Source organism: Apis mellifera, linkage group LG16 (assembly GCF_003254395.2).
Source record: "Apis mellifera strain DH4 linkage group LG16, Amel_HAv3.1, whole genome shotgun sequence".
Classification (NCBI taxonomy): Eukaryota; Metazoa; Arthropoda; class Insecta; order Hymenoptera; family Apidae; genus Apis; species Apis mellifera.
Genome location: NC_037653.1, coordinates 2,961,364 through 2,977,375, shown reverse-complemented (window position 1 = coordinate 2,977,375; position 16,012 = coordinate 2,961,364). Strand labels below are relative to the sequence as shown.

Genomic DNA, 16,012 nt, shown 5'->3' with positions numbered 1-16,012 from the left:
CAAAAATATGAAAAAAATTTATGACAAGAAAAATAATAAAAAAATATTTTAAAATGAAATCGAGTATAGGATACAATAAAGAATAACTGAATTGTGACTGCAAGTTGCATAAATGTAAAAATTGTTAGAATAATTGGAATAAAAGACTTCAAATTATAAAATATAAAGTATAAAATTTTTGTTAAGAAAAAAATTAACATTTATTGTGATTCAATTAATCTACAGTGTAGATCAGTTGGACTGTATTATACTACTAATTAATTGTACCGATATTACAATCCATTTCTTCCTAAATACTCAAAATAAAATACGTGTACGAACGAAATCCATAGGAATTGGTTGGAAAATATATGTTACCTATAAAATTTCGCCTCTCTTAAATTGCGCGACATTACATGTCAAGTACGTTATCACGAGAACGGTTAACTGTATATTAATCGACAAAACTAAGTTTACGATATTACCGAAACAACGTCGTATCTGAGCGAACTTAGTCTTTAGATTGAGGTAGAATTACATGGACACGGTTTAAGCACGCGATCACACGCAATCGAGATCGGTAGAAGCATCGCAACGCCGACGCCGACGCCGTTTTACCAATGCCGACATCGAGGTCGGCGTCGTCGGTGGTTCAGTGAAGGCCAGCCATTCGCCCGCGTCGAACGCGTATCCAAACCTAACCTCGTCGGGTGCTAAGAGGCCCTGGAGAAACTGTATCGCCGCCAGCCATCCTCCGTCCAACGGCCGTTATCGTTGATATTCGTCATCTTATTGCTAAGCCAAGATGTCACGGGTGAGTTGTTGCGGGAAAAATAATCGAGATTAGAACATACAATTTCATTTGCCTATATATATGGATGCCCATTAAGATCTTTATATTTATTTATGTTGTTTTTCTTCGATGATTTATTGGCGAATTGATCCAACAGGTCTAAATGTATATCATGCAATTAATCCTTCATTTCTCAATGTCAACACAGAATATATATTAAAATATTAAACAAGTGAATATTAAACTTTTCTTTTTATTGGTAGAACAGTAAATTTTAGTATATTTTTTTATTTACTTTATTTTTATTTTTAGTTTTTTCCCGATATACTTTTTATATTTAATTAATTATTTTTCTTTTACGAAATCTTCTATAAAATTTTATTTTATTTATTTTTTTTTTATTATTATTTATAAAACACATTCATGAATAATATATATTATTTTTATAAAAATAGAAAAAAATAAATTTAAACACTAGTAATAGTATGTTACTATGGAAAATGAGTTAAATCCTACATTCTAACTTGATTGCGTTGCACAAAGTGAAATTAATTCTGAAGTGTAGTCTCGATAGCATTTGCCACGCAATTAATCAACAAAATTTTCGATCGTTTCAAGGGATTTACAGGTGCAATAAACTCGGCATCGGAGAAATGAGATAATTAGAGTTACTGGTTAACTAGTTTCGTAGGCAGCAAGAATTAATTGATTCCTTCCATTAACTAAAACCCAGTGCAGTGGTCGATACTATATAGAATTGAGTAAATGAACTCGACTGGTATTCTCATGTTTCCATCGTTTCGCAGATAGTGATTTCTGATTTGTCTATCTTCAAATTAACTATTTAAATTGATAATTGTAAAAATTTAAATTAAAAAAATTGAATTTGATCATTGGAACAAGTATAGATTAATTTCAAATTTTTATTAATTTTGTTTGATTATTAAATTTATTAATTTGTCAAATCTTTTACATATTATTTATATTTTTAATGGTGGTAGAAGTTGTATAGTGATTAAAAATGCTACTTCTAGTTTACATAGGAATAAATAATGATTTTTTTTATGGTTTGACCAATGGCCAGTTTCGCAGAAGTATGACGCATTGGTGAAGGGGTGACACATGTTCGATTATAATAATTTGCCCGGACTTTATGATTAGGGTTGGTTCTATCACGTGTCACAGAAATTCACTAGTTTACCACGTGCTGATTGGCTTATCGAGACTTCTGTATCACATATTTCTTAAAGCTATATTTTTATTTTCCTTACAAACATATCTCGAATATTTTTGAATAATCAAAAAAAAAAAAAAAAATTCTATAAAATTGTCATCGGAAAATATATGAGTATGCAAAATATATGCTTTATACATGCAATCAATAATATGTCGTTTTTAAAAAATAATCGATATTACTTAACGTAATTATTGTAACATTTTATCATAAAAAATTTTTGCTTTTCTTATATTTGAATATTTCATTCGAAATAAATTAAAATCGAAATAAAAAAGGAAACTGATATATATATATATATATATATATATATATATACTATATGAAATAAATAAAACTTATTATCTCTCACTTGTACTAATAATTTATAGCCTTTTAATGCAGTAATTTTATGTTTTTAATCTTTTTTATATTTTATCACTATTATTCTATTTCAGATGGAGTTCAAATAGAAAAAATGAGAAGAATGGTAATAAGGAAGAAGAAAAAAAATTCGAAAAAAATTTAATCAATAAAAAATTTAATTTACAAAGAATTAATCGCATGTAATCGGTTCATATTTTTTGATTAAATATCGCAATCGTTTCTTCACATTGCGTGAATCGTATCGCTTAGCACGTGAACCGGACGAATGATGAACATTGACCGTGGTAATTTCCCCGGCAAGACGTTCGCTTCGTCACGTCTCTCTGTTCTTATTAGTTAATGAGTTTTTGATACAGTGGTATATTAATTTTATTCGATGACGTGTTATAAATATAACCTGCATTTGCACGCTTATTTCTTTAATGATCTATAACAAGAAGATGCAACAAAGAAATAAGAAAACGTAATCTTCGATTTTTGAAATAATGCAATTATCTGAATAATAAAAAGATTTGAGATGGCGCTTTGATAGTAGTCCAAATATGAATTCATGCACGAAATCTAATATCTATTTGTACATTGACCATTGCTCATCTTAGTATATGCATTATATCATTTTTTTTTCACTTGTAAATCATCGTTTATTATTGTGTCTGTGTTTAAAATGAAACCGCGTTCGATAATACTTTCATACATTTTTTATTAAATTATTCGCTGATAATTTTTTTTAATAGTATATTGATTTTAAAAATATTATATATGTATATGTAAAGACTTAATGAAAATGAGTTGACAATAAGATTATTTTTCTTTTCATTTTTGTTATTTTTTATTAATGTTATATTAATAAAATAAGCAATAACATATTTTATTTACATTGAAATTTTACTTATAATTGTATTTTTACAATATTAGAAAATTTCTCTTGAATCTGGTAAGATTAGATGTCAAAAATAAAGAAACAAATTTTTATTTTCTTTTTAATTCTACGAATTTTTTTCGTTATCAATGTGTAATGAATCAATTCGGTATTCAAATCGAAATTCATTCACATATGGTCAAGGACAAGCATAAGTGTCTCTTTGTGAAACTATGTGACCGTGAATTTTCGTGTAACGAGCCTGAATTCTCTCACGCTATGCTTATTCGATGCATTTACCCGCAAACTTTGAAGAAAATTTCTGTTGTATTATCTTCACACCATTTCTCATATGCAGTAGTTAATTTTTCGATAATATATATTTAAAATTGTTCAATTGTATTTTAATCATCATTTAATAGTACCTGATTTTTTGATATTAGATATCTAATTATTCTCATTGCTCTAGAATTATTACTTTTTTTCTTTTCAAAATTGCATCATAAATAAAAATACAATGATCAATTGATATTTCTTACGAAAGAAGAAAAAATTATTAAAATAAATCGAATGATTCGAAATACGTCATTATCGGGATATCGATAGTGCTAAACCAATACTTTTGTATCTTTTCAATTACCAAAACGCTCTCATTTTTTTGAAATATTATATATTTGAAATTTTTTATTATCATAACAACAAATACATAATAATATAATTAAAGACAAATATAACGATTTTAATTTTATATATGATATTGACAGAGAAAAAAAAAGAGAAGAAAATGAATCCTAACCTATCCCTCCATGGAAGAACAACGAAAAGCCACATATGTATGTATACATACAATATTATCAGTAGTGGGATAATGTGAGAAAAAAGAGAAGAATACGATGGAAGAGGTGAAATCTCAATGACCCACGGAACCACTGTCTGTAAAAACTTGTTCAGATATGCAAGTGTGTAGTTTAATCCGGTTCACTCGCTTCCTTCGTCTCTGACATAGTTCAAGCTTCACAATCACGTACCGATTACAAATTTGACAATTTATAATGATCAGATAACATAAGTTTTTATACCAATTATAATTATAATTATTCCAACAAACTATTTTTACTAACGATAAAAATGTTTTATTAATTTTATTATTTTTATTTTATGTTTTTATATACAAAAAGTGATAATGGTATAAATGTCATATTTCTAGAATGTATCAATTATCTAATATCAGACTTTTTCTTCTAATTAAATTAGAAACTTTTTTTGATTAAATTTTTAGCTAAATTGAAAGATTTTTTTTTTTTATAATTCAAATCAATTTTTTTAAATTGTAAAAAAAAAGTTTTTCAATTTTTATTCTTCATTTCTAATTTTTTGTAATAATACATATATATAATCATACTTCAATAATTGAAAACATCAATATCGTATTGAATACAATCAAAAATCACAATAATTTTATCTAAAATAAACCGTAGTTAAATTCCATAAATTTCATTGTTTCCTGATATCTTGTAATTACGACGAGTAATTATTCCGAGTTTCAAACTGAATATCGTTTCGAGCTAGGATACGTGATCAAACAAATTGTCGTGGTTCAAAAACTTTTAAACATCGTTCAATGTGCGAGCACGATCTAATTTATTACTATCGACAAGGAAAATCGAATGTATCCGAAGCAATTTATCTTGTCCATATTATCCAATCTATTATTAGTCCAGCTGCAAACTTCTCAGGAAGAATTGCTCAAACAATGATTTTTCATACTGCGTACAATACATTGAATTTTTCAAACTGATTTGAGATTTTTCAAATCATGTATGAGATTGATCATACTAAATTATTATCTTCTTCTAAATTAATATTATTAATATTGTCACTATTAAAATCGATTACTGTTTATTATCAGTTATAAATATATAGTTTAAAATAAGTTCTAAATATTATATCATTAATGTAGTACAATTTTCCAAATAATCACCGATCAAAGTCCTAATGTGGACTTAGATTCCAATAAGTACAAGTTCAGTAATCAAATGGGATTTTACGTTTTTATTTAAAATAATAAAAAGATAATGAAATTTATATATATATAACAGATAATAATAATCTTTAAGTTTAATCTATTAAGTACTTGTAGAGTGTCTAAATTACATATTTTATTTACAGTTATAGTAAATGAGTAAGTTTTTTTTATATTATATTATTACCGATTTTATTTTTATTTAATATTGTTTGTAATAGAAAAAGTAATAATGAATCAAATAATAATTTGTAAATTTTAAGTGAAAAATTGTTTTTTATTACATATAATAAAACATATACTAATAATTCGAAAAATAATTGCTATCATGTTTAATTGAATGTAAATTGTATATTCTATTAGAATAGTATTTCCTAATCTTTTTGGCGATATATTTAGCGATATGTTTAAAAAGAAAAAAATTTAAAAATAAAAGGAGTTTTTAATTTAAAACTAAGTTTTAATTTAATTAATTAATTTTTTAACATATAATTTCTAAAATAAAAATTTGTATTTATTTAAAATAACAATATATTTTAATATAATTATTATAGTTAATTATTTATTTAAGAAATATTACTAAATATAAAAAAATATTAACTTTTTAATCTAATTTCATAGAAATAACATTTTGTAATTAATGAAATTTTTGATTATTGTATTGTCATTACTTATAAATATTTTTATATTTAATAAAATTTTCACATTGTAAGATATTGGTTAATAAATACTGTATTAAAGGATTAATTGCAAAAAGTGAAATAATATGAAAGAAAAACGAAAAACGAAAAACTTTAAATTATAAGAGAAATACTATCTAAGAAATGTTTTTCGATCTATCAGTCGAATTTCTGATATTAGTTCTGATCAAAATCTTTTAGAAATAAATTTATGAACAAAGTTATGTGTATGAAATCGTAAAAAAATTAAAATAACATTCAAAGGATGATATCCTTGCAAGGAGTTTGGCCATATACATATCGATTGGTGCCATTCGGTACCTGGCAGTCCTGCTTCTATTCGCAGATATCGACAAAGAAAAAAGAAAATCAGAAAATATGATTATATGTGATTCGTTTTTTTATCTCTTGAGCAATTAAAATACCCTAAATTTTGTTTGGAGAATTTTTGAAATTGAAGATTATATTTTTCGCGCGAATTATATCAATTTTTTGAAATCATTTAAAAGAAATGAAAACATGATATAATAGGAAATGAGAAAAAAATAAGAAATACATTTTTTTTTGTATTAATAAAAATATTTTATTTAAAAATAAAAGAAGTTTTTAATTTAAAACTAAATTTTAATTTAATTAATTAATTTTTTAACATATAATTTCTAAAATAAAAATTTGTATTTATTTAAAATAACAATATATTTTAATCTAATTATTATAGTTAATTATTTATTAGTTTTATAAAAAAAATATCATATATAAATTATTTTATTTTGTTTTAGTAATATATATTAATATTTTCTTCGTTTAATGTAGCAAATCTGTTTTATAAACTTTAATTATAGAAAAATAAACATAAATAAATAATGATGGAAAATGATAATATTTTAAATAATATAAAAATATGTTCTAGCCATTGCCTAAAAATATTTCTCAATTATCAGCAAGAGGACAGATGGAGAGGCGGCGACCACCGTTTCTCAGAGGCCCTAGTAGAATGAGAGAGGTATTTTTTTTATTAGTATTAAATATCTTATTTTTTATTCAATATACAAGATTAAAATAGAAAATTGTTAATTGAAGAAACTTGAATGAAAACTTAAAGAAATTTATAATTAAAAATTAAAAATAAATAATTTTAAGCAACAAAATACAATTTTAATTCTTTAAGCAATTATTTAAAAAATTATAATTTGAGATCGAAATAAAATAAAAAAAATATTGATTTTATTATGATCACTATTTAATTTATATTTTATAATTTAATATTTTATAAGTTGAATTTTATACATGAAATTTAATGTAAATGTAATCAATTCAAAAAAATAGAAATTTCAAATGTTACATACGTTCATGATTTTATATACCATAAATATATATGCATATATATATATATACATATCTAAGCAATAGTAAACAGAAAGATAACCTAAATGAGAAATAAATATATTATTTTATATTTTATTAAAGATTTATATAATCTTTTAATGATGTAATTAAAAAGATAATATTTAATAAATATGGTAAAAAATATTATTTATATTAAAATTTAGTTTTTTAATTTTGTATTAGACATAATATACTTTTATAATTATATAAGATGTGATGATAAACTTATTATGCTATTATAATTTGTAAATATAATAATATAAAAAATTTTATAAGGTATCGATTTGAAAAATGTTTTAATAAATTTAAACTTTAAATTTTTCATTTAAATTTTTCATTTAAAAATAATGTAATTTTACAAAGAAAATAGAAAGAGGCATAGGCAGTAAAATGGATTCTACAGGAAGTACACTAAGTGGAACTGGAGATTGTTTAAGTGAAGAAGATCTTTCACCAGATGCATTGGTTAGACAAAACTATGAATTACGTCATCGTCTTGAAGAAGAAGCAGCCAATTATAAAAGACGTTTGGATACATATAGACAAGCACAACAACATCAGGCTGCTCTTGTTTCACGTTTACAAGCCAAAGTAGATATTGTAAATTTTTAAATAAATTATAATATAAAATATATTAATGATTTAATATTTTTAGGTATTGCAATATAAACAAAAATGTTCAGAGTTAGAAAATCAAATGGCAGAATCTATAGTATATGATTCTAATAAAGTTGTAAGTTCTGCACCTCCAACAACTTCTGTTTTAGATGCAGCTCATCAAACACTAAGAGAAATACGTGAAGAACAAATATATGATTTAGATACTGCTCTAAAAAAACTAAGTGAAGAACGTAAAAGGTACTATTTTTTTCTTTTAAATATCTAAGAGAAAATAATTAGAATAAATATTTAATTATTGTTTTCTTATTTAAGATGTGAAAAATTGCTGCAATTAAATACAACATTGAAAGATCAGTTAGAAGAATCTCATCAAACAAATGAAGCACTTACAAATGATCTACAAAAATTAAGTAATGATTGGGATATTTTAAGAGAAGAATTAGCTATCAAAGAAGAAGAGTGGAGAGAAGAAGAGCAAGCTTTTAATGATTATTATACTTCAGAACATAACAGATTATTAATTCTTTGGCGCGATGTTGTTTCTGTAAAACGATTATTTGCAGATATAAAATCTAGTACAGAAAGGGATCTATTAAAAATGAAAAATAACATTATTTCTACTTTTAATGATGTTTCATCAGCTTGTAATAATACAGGATTTGCTATGAGAATGCAAGCAGCTATGCATCCAATGGTATATATATTATTTTCTTAATTTGTTTCAATATTTGTATTATAATTTTATCATATTTTAGATATCTCAACAAGTTCAACAGGCACAAGAACAGGTAACAACTGATTTAAAAACAGAATTAATAACACTTAAACAACAGTATGATGTAGCTCAAAATGAAATTCGTATAAAGGAAGAAAAAATCAATCAACTTATTCGTGATGTTCACAGTTTGGTAAATAATAATAATTAAATAATAAATTTAAATAGAATAATAATTATAAGCTATTTATATAAAATAGTAATGATTGTATTTAGGAAGAAAGATGTGGAGAAGCAGAAACAGAAATTCATCGCAATACACGTTTGCAAGATGATATAGAAATTTTACAATCTGCATTGAGAGATATAGCACATGCTGTAATTCAAGATGCAGAAAGTCGCGAAATTGAATCAACTCAAGCACCTCCTCATCTTCATTTATCACCTACTGGACCAATTCCTCAAAAATCACCAAAAAGAGGTACAAGAAGCAACACCATTCCAGCTTTTGCTGAAAGTACTATAAGTGCTGTACAAGCAGCTCTCCATAAATATCAATTGACTATACATGAACTTCAGGTATAAAAATTTTATGTACATACATACACACACACACATGTTTTGGTAAATTTTAAAAGTATTAAATTTAATTTATTATATTATAGTATAATTTATTGTATTAGGTGAAATTGCAAACTAATAAAGAACAACTACAAAATACTCGCAAACAATGCGAAAATGCGGAAGAGAATGTTAAAACTCTAGAGAAAAAAGCAGAAGAACTGATTATTGAATTAGATGCAGTTCGATTGCACTGTTCACAACTTAATCAAGAAAAAGATATGTTACAAAAAGGACTTGATACTATAAGAATAGAAAAAAATACTCTTGAAAAAACCAGGATAGAACTTAATAATATGGTATAATATATATTTTTTCCATAGATATATTTCAATAGATGATATTTTACTTACATTCATATTTCATTCATATTAATATACAATAACAAAACACTTATATTCAGATGGAGAATTTAAACAATGATTGCGAAAAATTGCAAAAAGCTAACAACAAATTGCAAAAAATTTGCGACAATTTAGAAGATGAAAAATTATATCTTCAAAGTGAACTCAATAGATTATCTAAAGATGTAGAATTGAGGTATGATAAGTAGTTATAGAAAAAATAAAAATTATATTATTTTGTTCAATTGTTTTATTTACAAATTAAATTACTAGGGAATTAAATTTGCGTTCAGAAGAAGATAGGTGCAGTAAAATGAGAGAGGAATTATTAACTCTACGTGAAGAATTGAATAAAACATATCTCAGTAAAGATATGTTAGAACAACAAAAGTTAGAAACAGATGGATTAATTTCACAAATTGAAAAAAGCAAAGGTATCTCTTATTATAATTTTTTATAATCTAGATATTTAATATAGATTAATATTTTTTTGAATTTTATTATTATTTAGGTGATTTAGAATTAGAATTGGAACGCGTATTATTAGAAAAATCAGACGTGCAAGAAGTTTTAATGAAACTAGAAACAGTTTGCAGCAATCATGAACAAGAGAAACAACGATTACAAGAAGAATTAAAAAAGGTAAAATTCAATAAAATTTTATTAAAATTTTATGTACTATTGAGAACTTTTTATCAATTTTAGGTAACAGAAGAAAAAAATAAGTTAGCAAATCAATGTACGGATCAACAAGGTGATCTGGGTTCCTTAAGAAAAGAATTACTTCAAGCAGAACAAACTAGACTTGATTTAGAATCAGAAAAAGTAACTTTGAATGAAAAAGTGAAATTTCTGGAGATCGAAAAGGAGAAGATTGAAATAGAATTGGCACAAGTTACGCGCGAACGTGGAGATTTCAATAATCAATTATCAGTTTTAGCACGAAAGAAAGAAACATTAAACGAAGAATTGATGAGACTCAAACAAAGATTAGAACAGGCAAACGAAATGAATGGAAGAATAAATCGGAATTTAGAAGATCTTGTAAAAGATAATGAAGAAAAACAAGTAAATATAAATTATAAAAATAATTATATAATTTTGTATATATTATAATTATTTTTAAAAAATTGCATTATTTTTTGTAAATACAATTATTATTGTTTATTATTATTGTAGGTTCTTTTAGAAACTAATGAAAAGGAAGTACAACGATTACAAGAGCAACTTGCTTCAATGCGTAGTGAGAAAGAGACATTAGAAGGTGTTTTATTTGATACACAAACTAGTCTAGAAAATATGCATGTGAAAAAGACTCAATTAGAAAAGGAACAGAAAGAACTTTTAATAAAACAAGAAAGCTTAAAAGGACAAGTAGAAAGATTAATGAAAGATTTGGAGAATAGCGAAAAACGAATTCATGAAGTAAAGCAAACTTTAACGCAACAAAGTGGCGATCAAGAAGCCGAATTTCAACAAATTATTTCTAACGTGAAAAAACATAGTGAAGAAAACATAAAAAAATTAAATGAAGAAAAAGTATAATAGTTATAATGGATATTTACATCATAATACATATGCAATTAAGTTAATCGAATTTTCATTTTTAGGAACAAATAAAGATAAATTTAGAAAAACGACTTCAGCAATCTCTCTTGCAAGTTACTGGAGAAAAAGATAATGAAATAAATCAATTGCAGCAAAGAATAGATGAAATGCAACAACATATAGAAAATTTGTGTCAGCAACATGAAGAAGTTCTTCTTAGAGCAGAAAATGATAAACAGCAAGCTCTTCTTATAGGTATATCTAATAAATATGTATGTATAATAAAATATAGAAAATCAAATTAAAATCTTAGATGCAATTTTTTTTGCTTGTAGCTCATCATGATCAGCAAGCATTAATGGAAAAACTTGAAACTGTTTTGCATGAAATGGAAGAAGAGAAAAATAATGTAGAACGAGTCAAACGAGAAGCTGCAGTAAAAACTGAACAAGAGCGTAATAATATAAATCAATTACGTGATGAATTAAATCGTCTTAAAACAAAATTAGATGAAACTAGATTAAAAACTGATGAAGAAAAAATAAAACTTGATCTAAAAATAGAAGAACTCTGGAAAGAACGTGAATTAGCACAAAGAGAATCCGAAGAATTACAAGTTCAATTACATATGACAGAAGATAAAGTTGATAGTTTACAAAATCAATTGCATGAAACTATTAGAAAACTTAAAGATGGTATATTTACATATTTATATAAAATTTTATTTATATATATATTTATATAATATATAAATAAATAAATATAATATATATTTATAGCTGAAAATCTTAACGAAACATTACGCAAAGAATTAGTAGATATTAGAAGACAATTAGGTGATTCCACATATGAAAAAGAAAAGTATAATAGTAGTAATAAAGAATTACGCGAGCATGTAAAACGCATTGAAAGCGAAAAAAGAGAACAAAATAGAATATTAGAAGAATCATATCAAAAAATTTCAGGTAATCTACATAATAATATAAATCATAATAAATTTTAATATAAATTTTATCATTATTTATGTTATATTTTTTATGTATAAATTTTATAGCACTGGAAGATATGAAAGTAAATGTAGATGCAGAGAGATCTCGTCTTCAAGCACAAATTCGTGATATGGAGAAAGAAATGTTGCAATTACAAAAACAACTTCATTTTACTCAAGATGAATTACAAAAATCACATCAAAGTAATGCTCAAGCACAAAATGATGAAAAAGAATTGCAAGCTCGACTAACTAACGAAACAGAAGAAAGAGAACGTTTACAATTGCAGTTACATCAAGTAAAAAAACAGGTAAAATATAAAATATTTTAACTAAAATGATATTTTCTTTCATGTTTATTTTTTGAACAGTTAATGGATGTTGACAATAGTCTAAAAGTAACAAGACAAGAACTTGGAAGATTGCGGTCACGTGCAGATGAAGAGAATGAACGGTGGAGAGTTAGAGAACAAGAACTAGTAGTTCGTCTTGAGGATAGTCGATGTCGTGAAAGAAAACTCGAGGATCAAAAACATAACTTAGAAGTTTGTTTAGCTGATGCTTCTCAACAAATTCAAGAACTGAAGGTAATGAAAAACAATAAAATAATAAAATGAAATATATAATTCATTAAATTAATTAGGCACGTCTTGGAGGTTCCGAAGGACGAGTTCGAGCTTTAGATGCGCAATTATCGCAATTAGAAATAACAAAAAAAGAAGTAGAACAAAAATTAAGTAGCGTGGGATCGACTTTACGTCGAATTGCAGGTATTCAAATGGATGGAAGTGTTAATATACCCTTTAAATTATTGAGTCCATCAAGAAGGTGGAGTCCAGCAAGAGGTACATGTATTTACATATATCAATATGAATAACTTAAAAAATTAATTTATATATTTATAATTTTTTTTATGATCCAGCTCAAGATCATATTGATTCTAGTAGAGATGTGATTCTTGATGTTGATCCTGAGATTATTAGAAAAGGTGTACGATCTCTTATGCAACAAGTAGCACAAATCGAACGTGAAAGAGTAATTAATAAAAAAACTATATAATTATCAATCAACTTTAAAATATTTAATTTTATAAAAATAAAATACATTTATTAAAATTTTAGGATGATTATAAAACTGAATTATGTAATTTGAAAAAACAATTGGATGAAAATCAAGAGATTCAAAATAGATCTGATATACAAATAAACACTTTATTAACAAATATAAGAATGCTTCAGGATGAAAAGAATTCATTGGAGGTAAAACTTTCTCAAAAACAAAGTGGTTATGAAATGCAGGTAAATTTCATTTATATTATTTTGATTATTTATTTCGTTACTCATAAGTTTATTTTAGTTAAATGCTTTACAACTAAAGTCAGAAGAATGCGAGCAATTACGCGAGAAGATTATCAATCTTGAATTAATGATTAGTAATAATTCTGAAGAAAAAATACAATTTGAGGTGAGAAAATTCTTGAATATTAGATATTTCTAATTCATTATTATTATTATATAATTAATAATTATGCAGGAAAAACTAGATAAATTAAAACAAGTTTTAAACAAAGTAGAAAATGAAAAACGTAATTTACAAGAAGAACTTAGTAAAAGCGAATCCCGCGCTACGAAATTAGAATTACAAAGAATGTCATTAGAAGGTGACCTTCAAAGATTGCAAATGATGTTCCAAGAAAAAGATGCAAATATTCATGTATGTTAAATACATAATGTTTAATTTCAAAATATTAAATTAATTTATATTAAAATTAATTTATATTATGAATATTATTTCTCACTTATTATATTTTTTTTAGAAATTACAAGAACGAAATGATACACAAAATCGAACAATGACAACTTTAGAAGAACGTTGTACTTCATTGAAATCTATGGTGGAACAATTAAATCTTGCATTGGAAAAAGCATCTACTACAGAAAATGAATTAAAGAATGAAATTAATTCAATGCAACATAATATTATGGAATTAACAACTACTTTGCAAACTTCTAATGAAAAAAATAAACAGGTATTGATATAAAAAAATTATTTATAAAAGATAAGATTTTATCTTTTATAAATAAAAATTTTTATAAAAATTATTTATAGAGACATAACATTATATTTGAATATTAAATATTTAATTTATTAACTTAACGATTTAATTATAGTTACAAAAACAAATTTCAAATGCTGAAAATGAACGTAGAATCTTATCTGAACGTATAGAATCAATGCAACAATCTTTAAATGATCTCAAACATACAAATCAAACATTAACAGATCAAATTACACGTCTTCAAAATGAATTGGCAAATAATGAAGTACAACGTTGTGCCTTAGAATCTCAATTAAGAATAGTTGCCTATCCAACACAAGAAGAAAATATAAATAAGGATGAAGAATTATTACGACAGTTACAAATAGCACAAAGAGAGAGAAGTGAAATGAGAGGAAAAATGGAAGCACTTAATGATAAAGTAAATATTTGTAATAAAAATATAATTTGATATTGAATATTAATTTTATATATTTTAGATGAAATTATTGGAAGCTGATAAACGTAATTTAGAACGACAACTATCGTTATTTAAATCAACTAATCGTAGCAAAAGTTATGAACGTTATGAGAAAGCACATACAGAATTATTAGGCACAAGTTTCGATATAGATCATTATGAACAAGAAAATAGAGAATTAAGATTGAAAGTTCGTAGATTAGAAACACAACTTGCAGAGAAGGAAGCTGAACTTATAAGATTGAAATCAAGTTACACTCATACACATTCCGTATTTGATTTTAATCGAGATAGAACGGGCGAAATTGAAAGACTTAGAGCAGCTCAATTACAAGCTGAAAAATTGTTAGAAGCAAGAGAACAAAGTCATCGTCAACAAGTTTTGCGTTTGGAAAATCAGGTATTAATATTTTTTTTATTTTTATATCTATAATTTTTATAAATAGTTACATTTAATAAATAAAATTATAATAATAGATACAATTGTTACGCGAGCAACTTAATCAAGAAATAAAACGTCGACAATTATATGTTTTACGAAGTTCAAGGGCAGGTAGAGAAATGCAACAATTAAGACAAGCCTTAGGCGATTCTTTAAGAACTGTAGCTCAAGATCCATCATTAGACGCAGTATTATTAGAACATGAAGCTCGAAAATTGGATTCTACTTTGACAAGTACTACCAGTTTACCACCATCATTAGCTTTACCTCCGCCACCGTCTTATGATAGATCTTCCACACCAGCACAACTCAAATGAGTTATAATATTGTTTCAGACTGAATCAAATGTGGTAACTGCCAATATATGTTCAATGATACAAAATAAGTAGTATACAATAATTCTTCCATATATGGGAACATAATTTGATTAATGTATGTATTAACTTTAATCACATACTTGAAATTTATTATAATAAGTTATTTCAAGACTACTAATTGATATAATATTTTAATAATGAGTAGCATTTTAGTATTTTGTAATTTTTACATACAAATTTTTCATACAAATTTGAACTGATTATTTAGAAACTTATTCCATATTTTAAATTATAATACATATTTATTATAATATTTATAATATTTATTATATTATTTATTATAGTATTTAATAATATTCTAAATACTTCTCCAAATTATTCTGATATCAGAATAATTTTGTTATCTTTCTTTTTTCATTTCTATTATATTTCTGTTATATAGTATTATTATGGTTTTTATTACAAAATTTTATAAAAATGAAAATTAATGATAGAAAATCATTCCTAAACTATCTACAAATTACAATAATTTTAGCTTTGATTGTAATTTATATGTATATTTATTAATAATTATACA

At 24.8% G+C, this 16,012-nt stretch overlaps 1 protein-coding gene and 2 long non-coding RNA genes across 5 annotated transcripts; 2 read left to right on the top strand and 1 right to left on the bottom strand.

The window, feature by feature from the left end:
- Window positions 1-181: 181 nt before the first annotated feature.
- On the bottom strand, window positions 182-1,089 carry LOC113219297. Its single transcript, XR_003306222.1, has 2 exons — window positions 834-1,089; window positions 182-774 (listed from the first exon to the last, which is right to left on the bottom strand). It is a non-coding gene; the product is annotated as an uncharacterized LOC113219297 (long non-coding RNA).
- Window positions 700-15,672, top strand: LOC552019 (rootletin). Of its 3 annotated transcripts, none has more exons than XM_026445731.1 (27): window positions 700-793; window positions 6,845-6,937; window positions 7,684-7,911; window positions 7,976-8,178; window positions 8,254-8,635; window positions 8,697-8,849; window positions 8,933-9,235; window positions 9,340-9,576; window positions 9,681-9,817; window positions 9,895-10,055; window positions 10,133-10,263; window positions 10,327-10,689; window positions 10,801-11,160; window positions 11,232-11,424; window positions 11,505-11,864; window positions 11,949-12,134; window positions 12,224-12,468; window positions 12,529-12,744; window positions 12,801-13,002; window positions 13,080-13,192; window positions 13,279-13,455; window positions 13,535-13,621; window positions 13,691-13,870; window positions 13,974-14,186; window positions 14,329-14,637; window positions 14,696-15,076; window positions 15,154-15,672. In XM_026445731.1, the coding sequence occupies exons 1-27, from the start codon at window positions 785-787 to the stop codon at window positions 15,433-15,435; spliced, it is 5,904 nt and encodes a 1,967-aa protein (XP_026301516.1). In that variant the 5' UTR covers window positions 700-784; the 3' UTR covers window positions 15,436-15,672. The 3 variants fall into 3 exon arrangements, with proteins under 3 accessions (XP_026301516.1, XP_006559452.1, XP_006559454.1); XM_006559389.3 differs by having other exon boundaries at window positions 13,514-13,621; XM_006559391.3 differs by lacking the exons at window positions 700-793; window positions 6,845-6,937 and adding an exon at window positions 7,424-7,454 and having other exon boundaries at window positions 13,514-13,621.
- LOC107965694 lies at window positions 3,266-4,376 on the top strand. The gene is made up of 2 exons (XR_001705935.1): window positions 3,266-3,306; window positions 3,996-4,376. It is a non-coding gene; the product is annotated as an uncharacterized LOC107965694 (long non-coding RNA).
- Window positions 15,673-16,012: the final 340 nt, after the last annotated feature.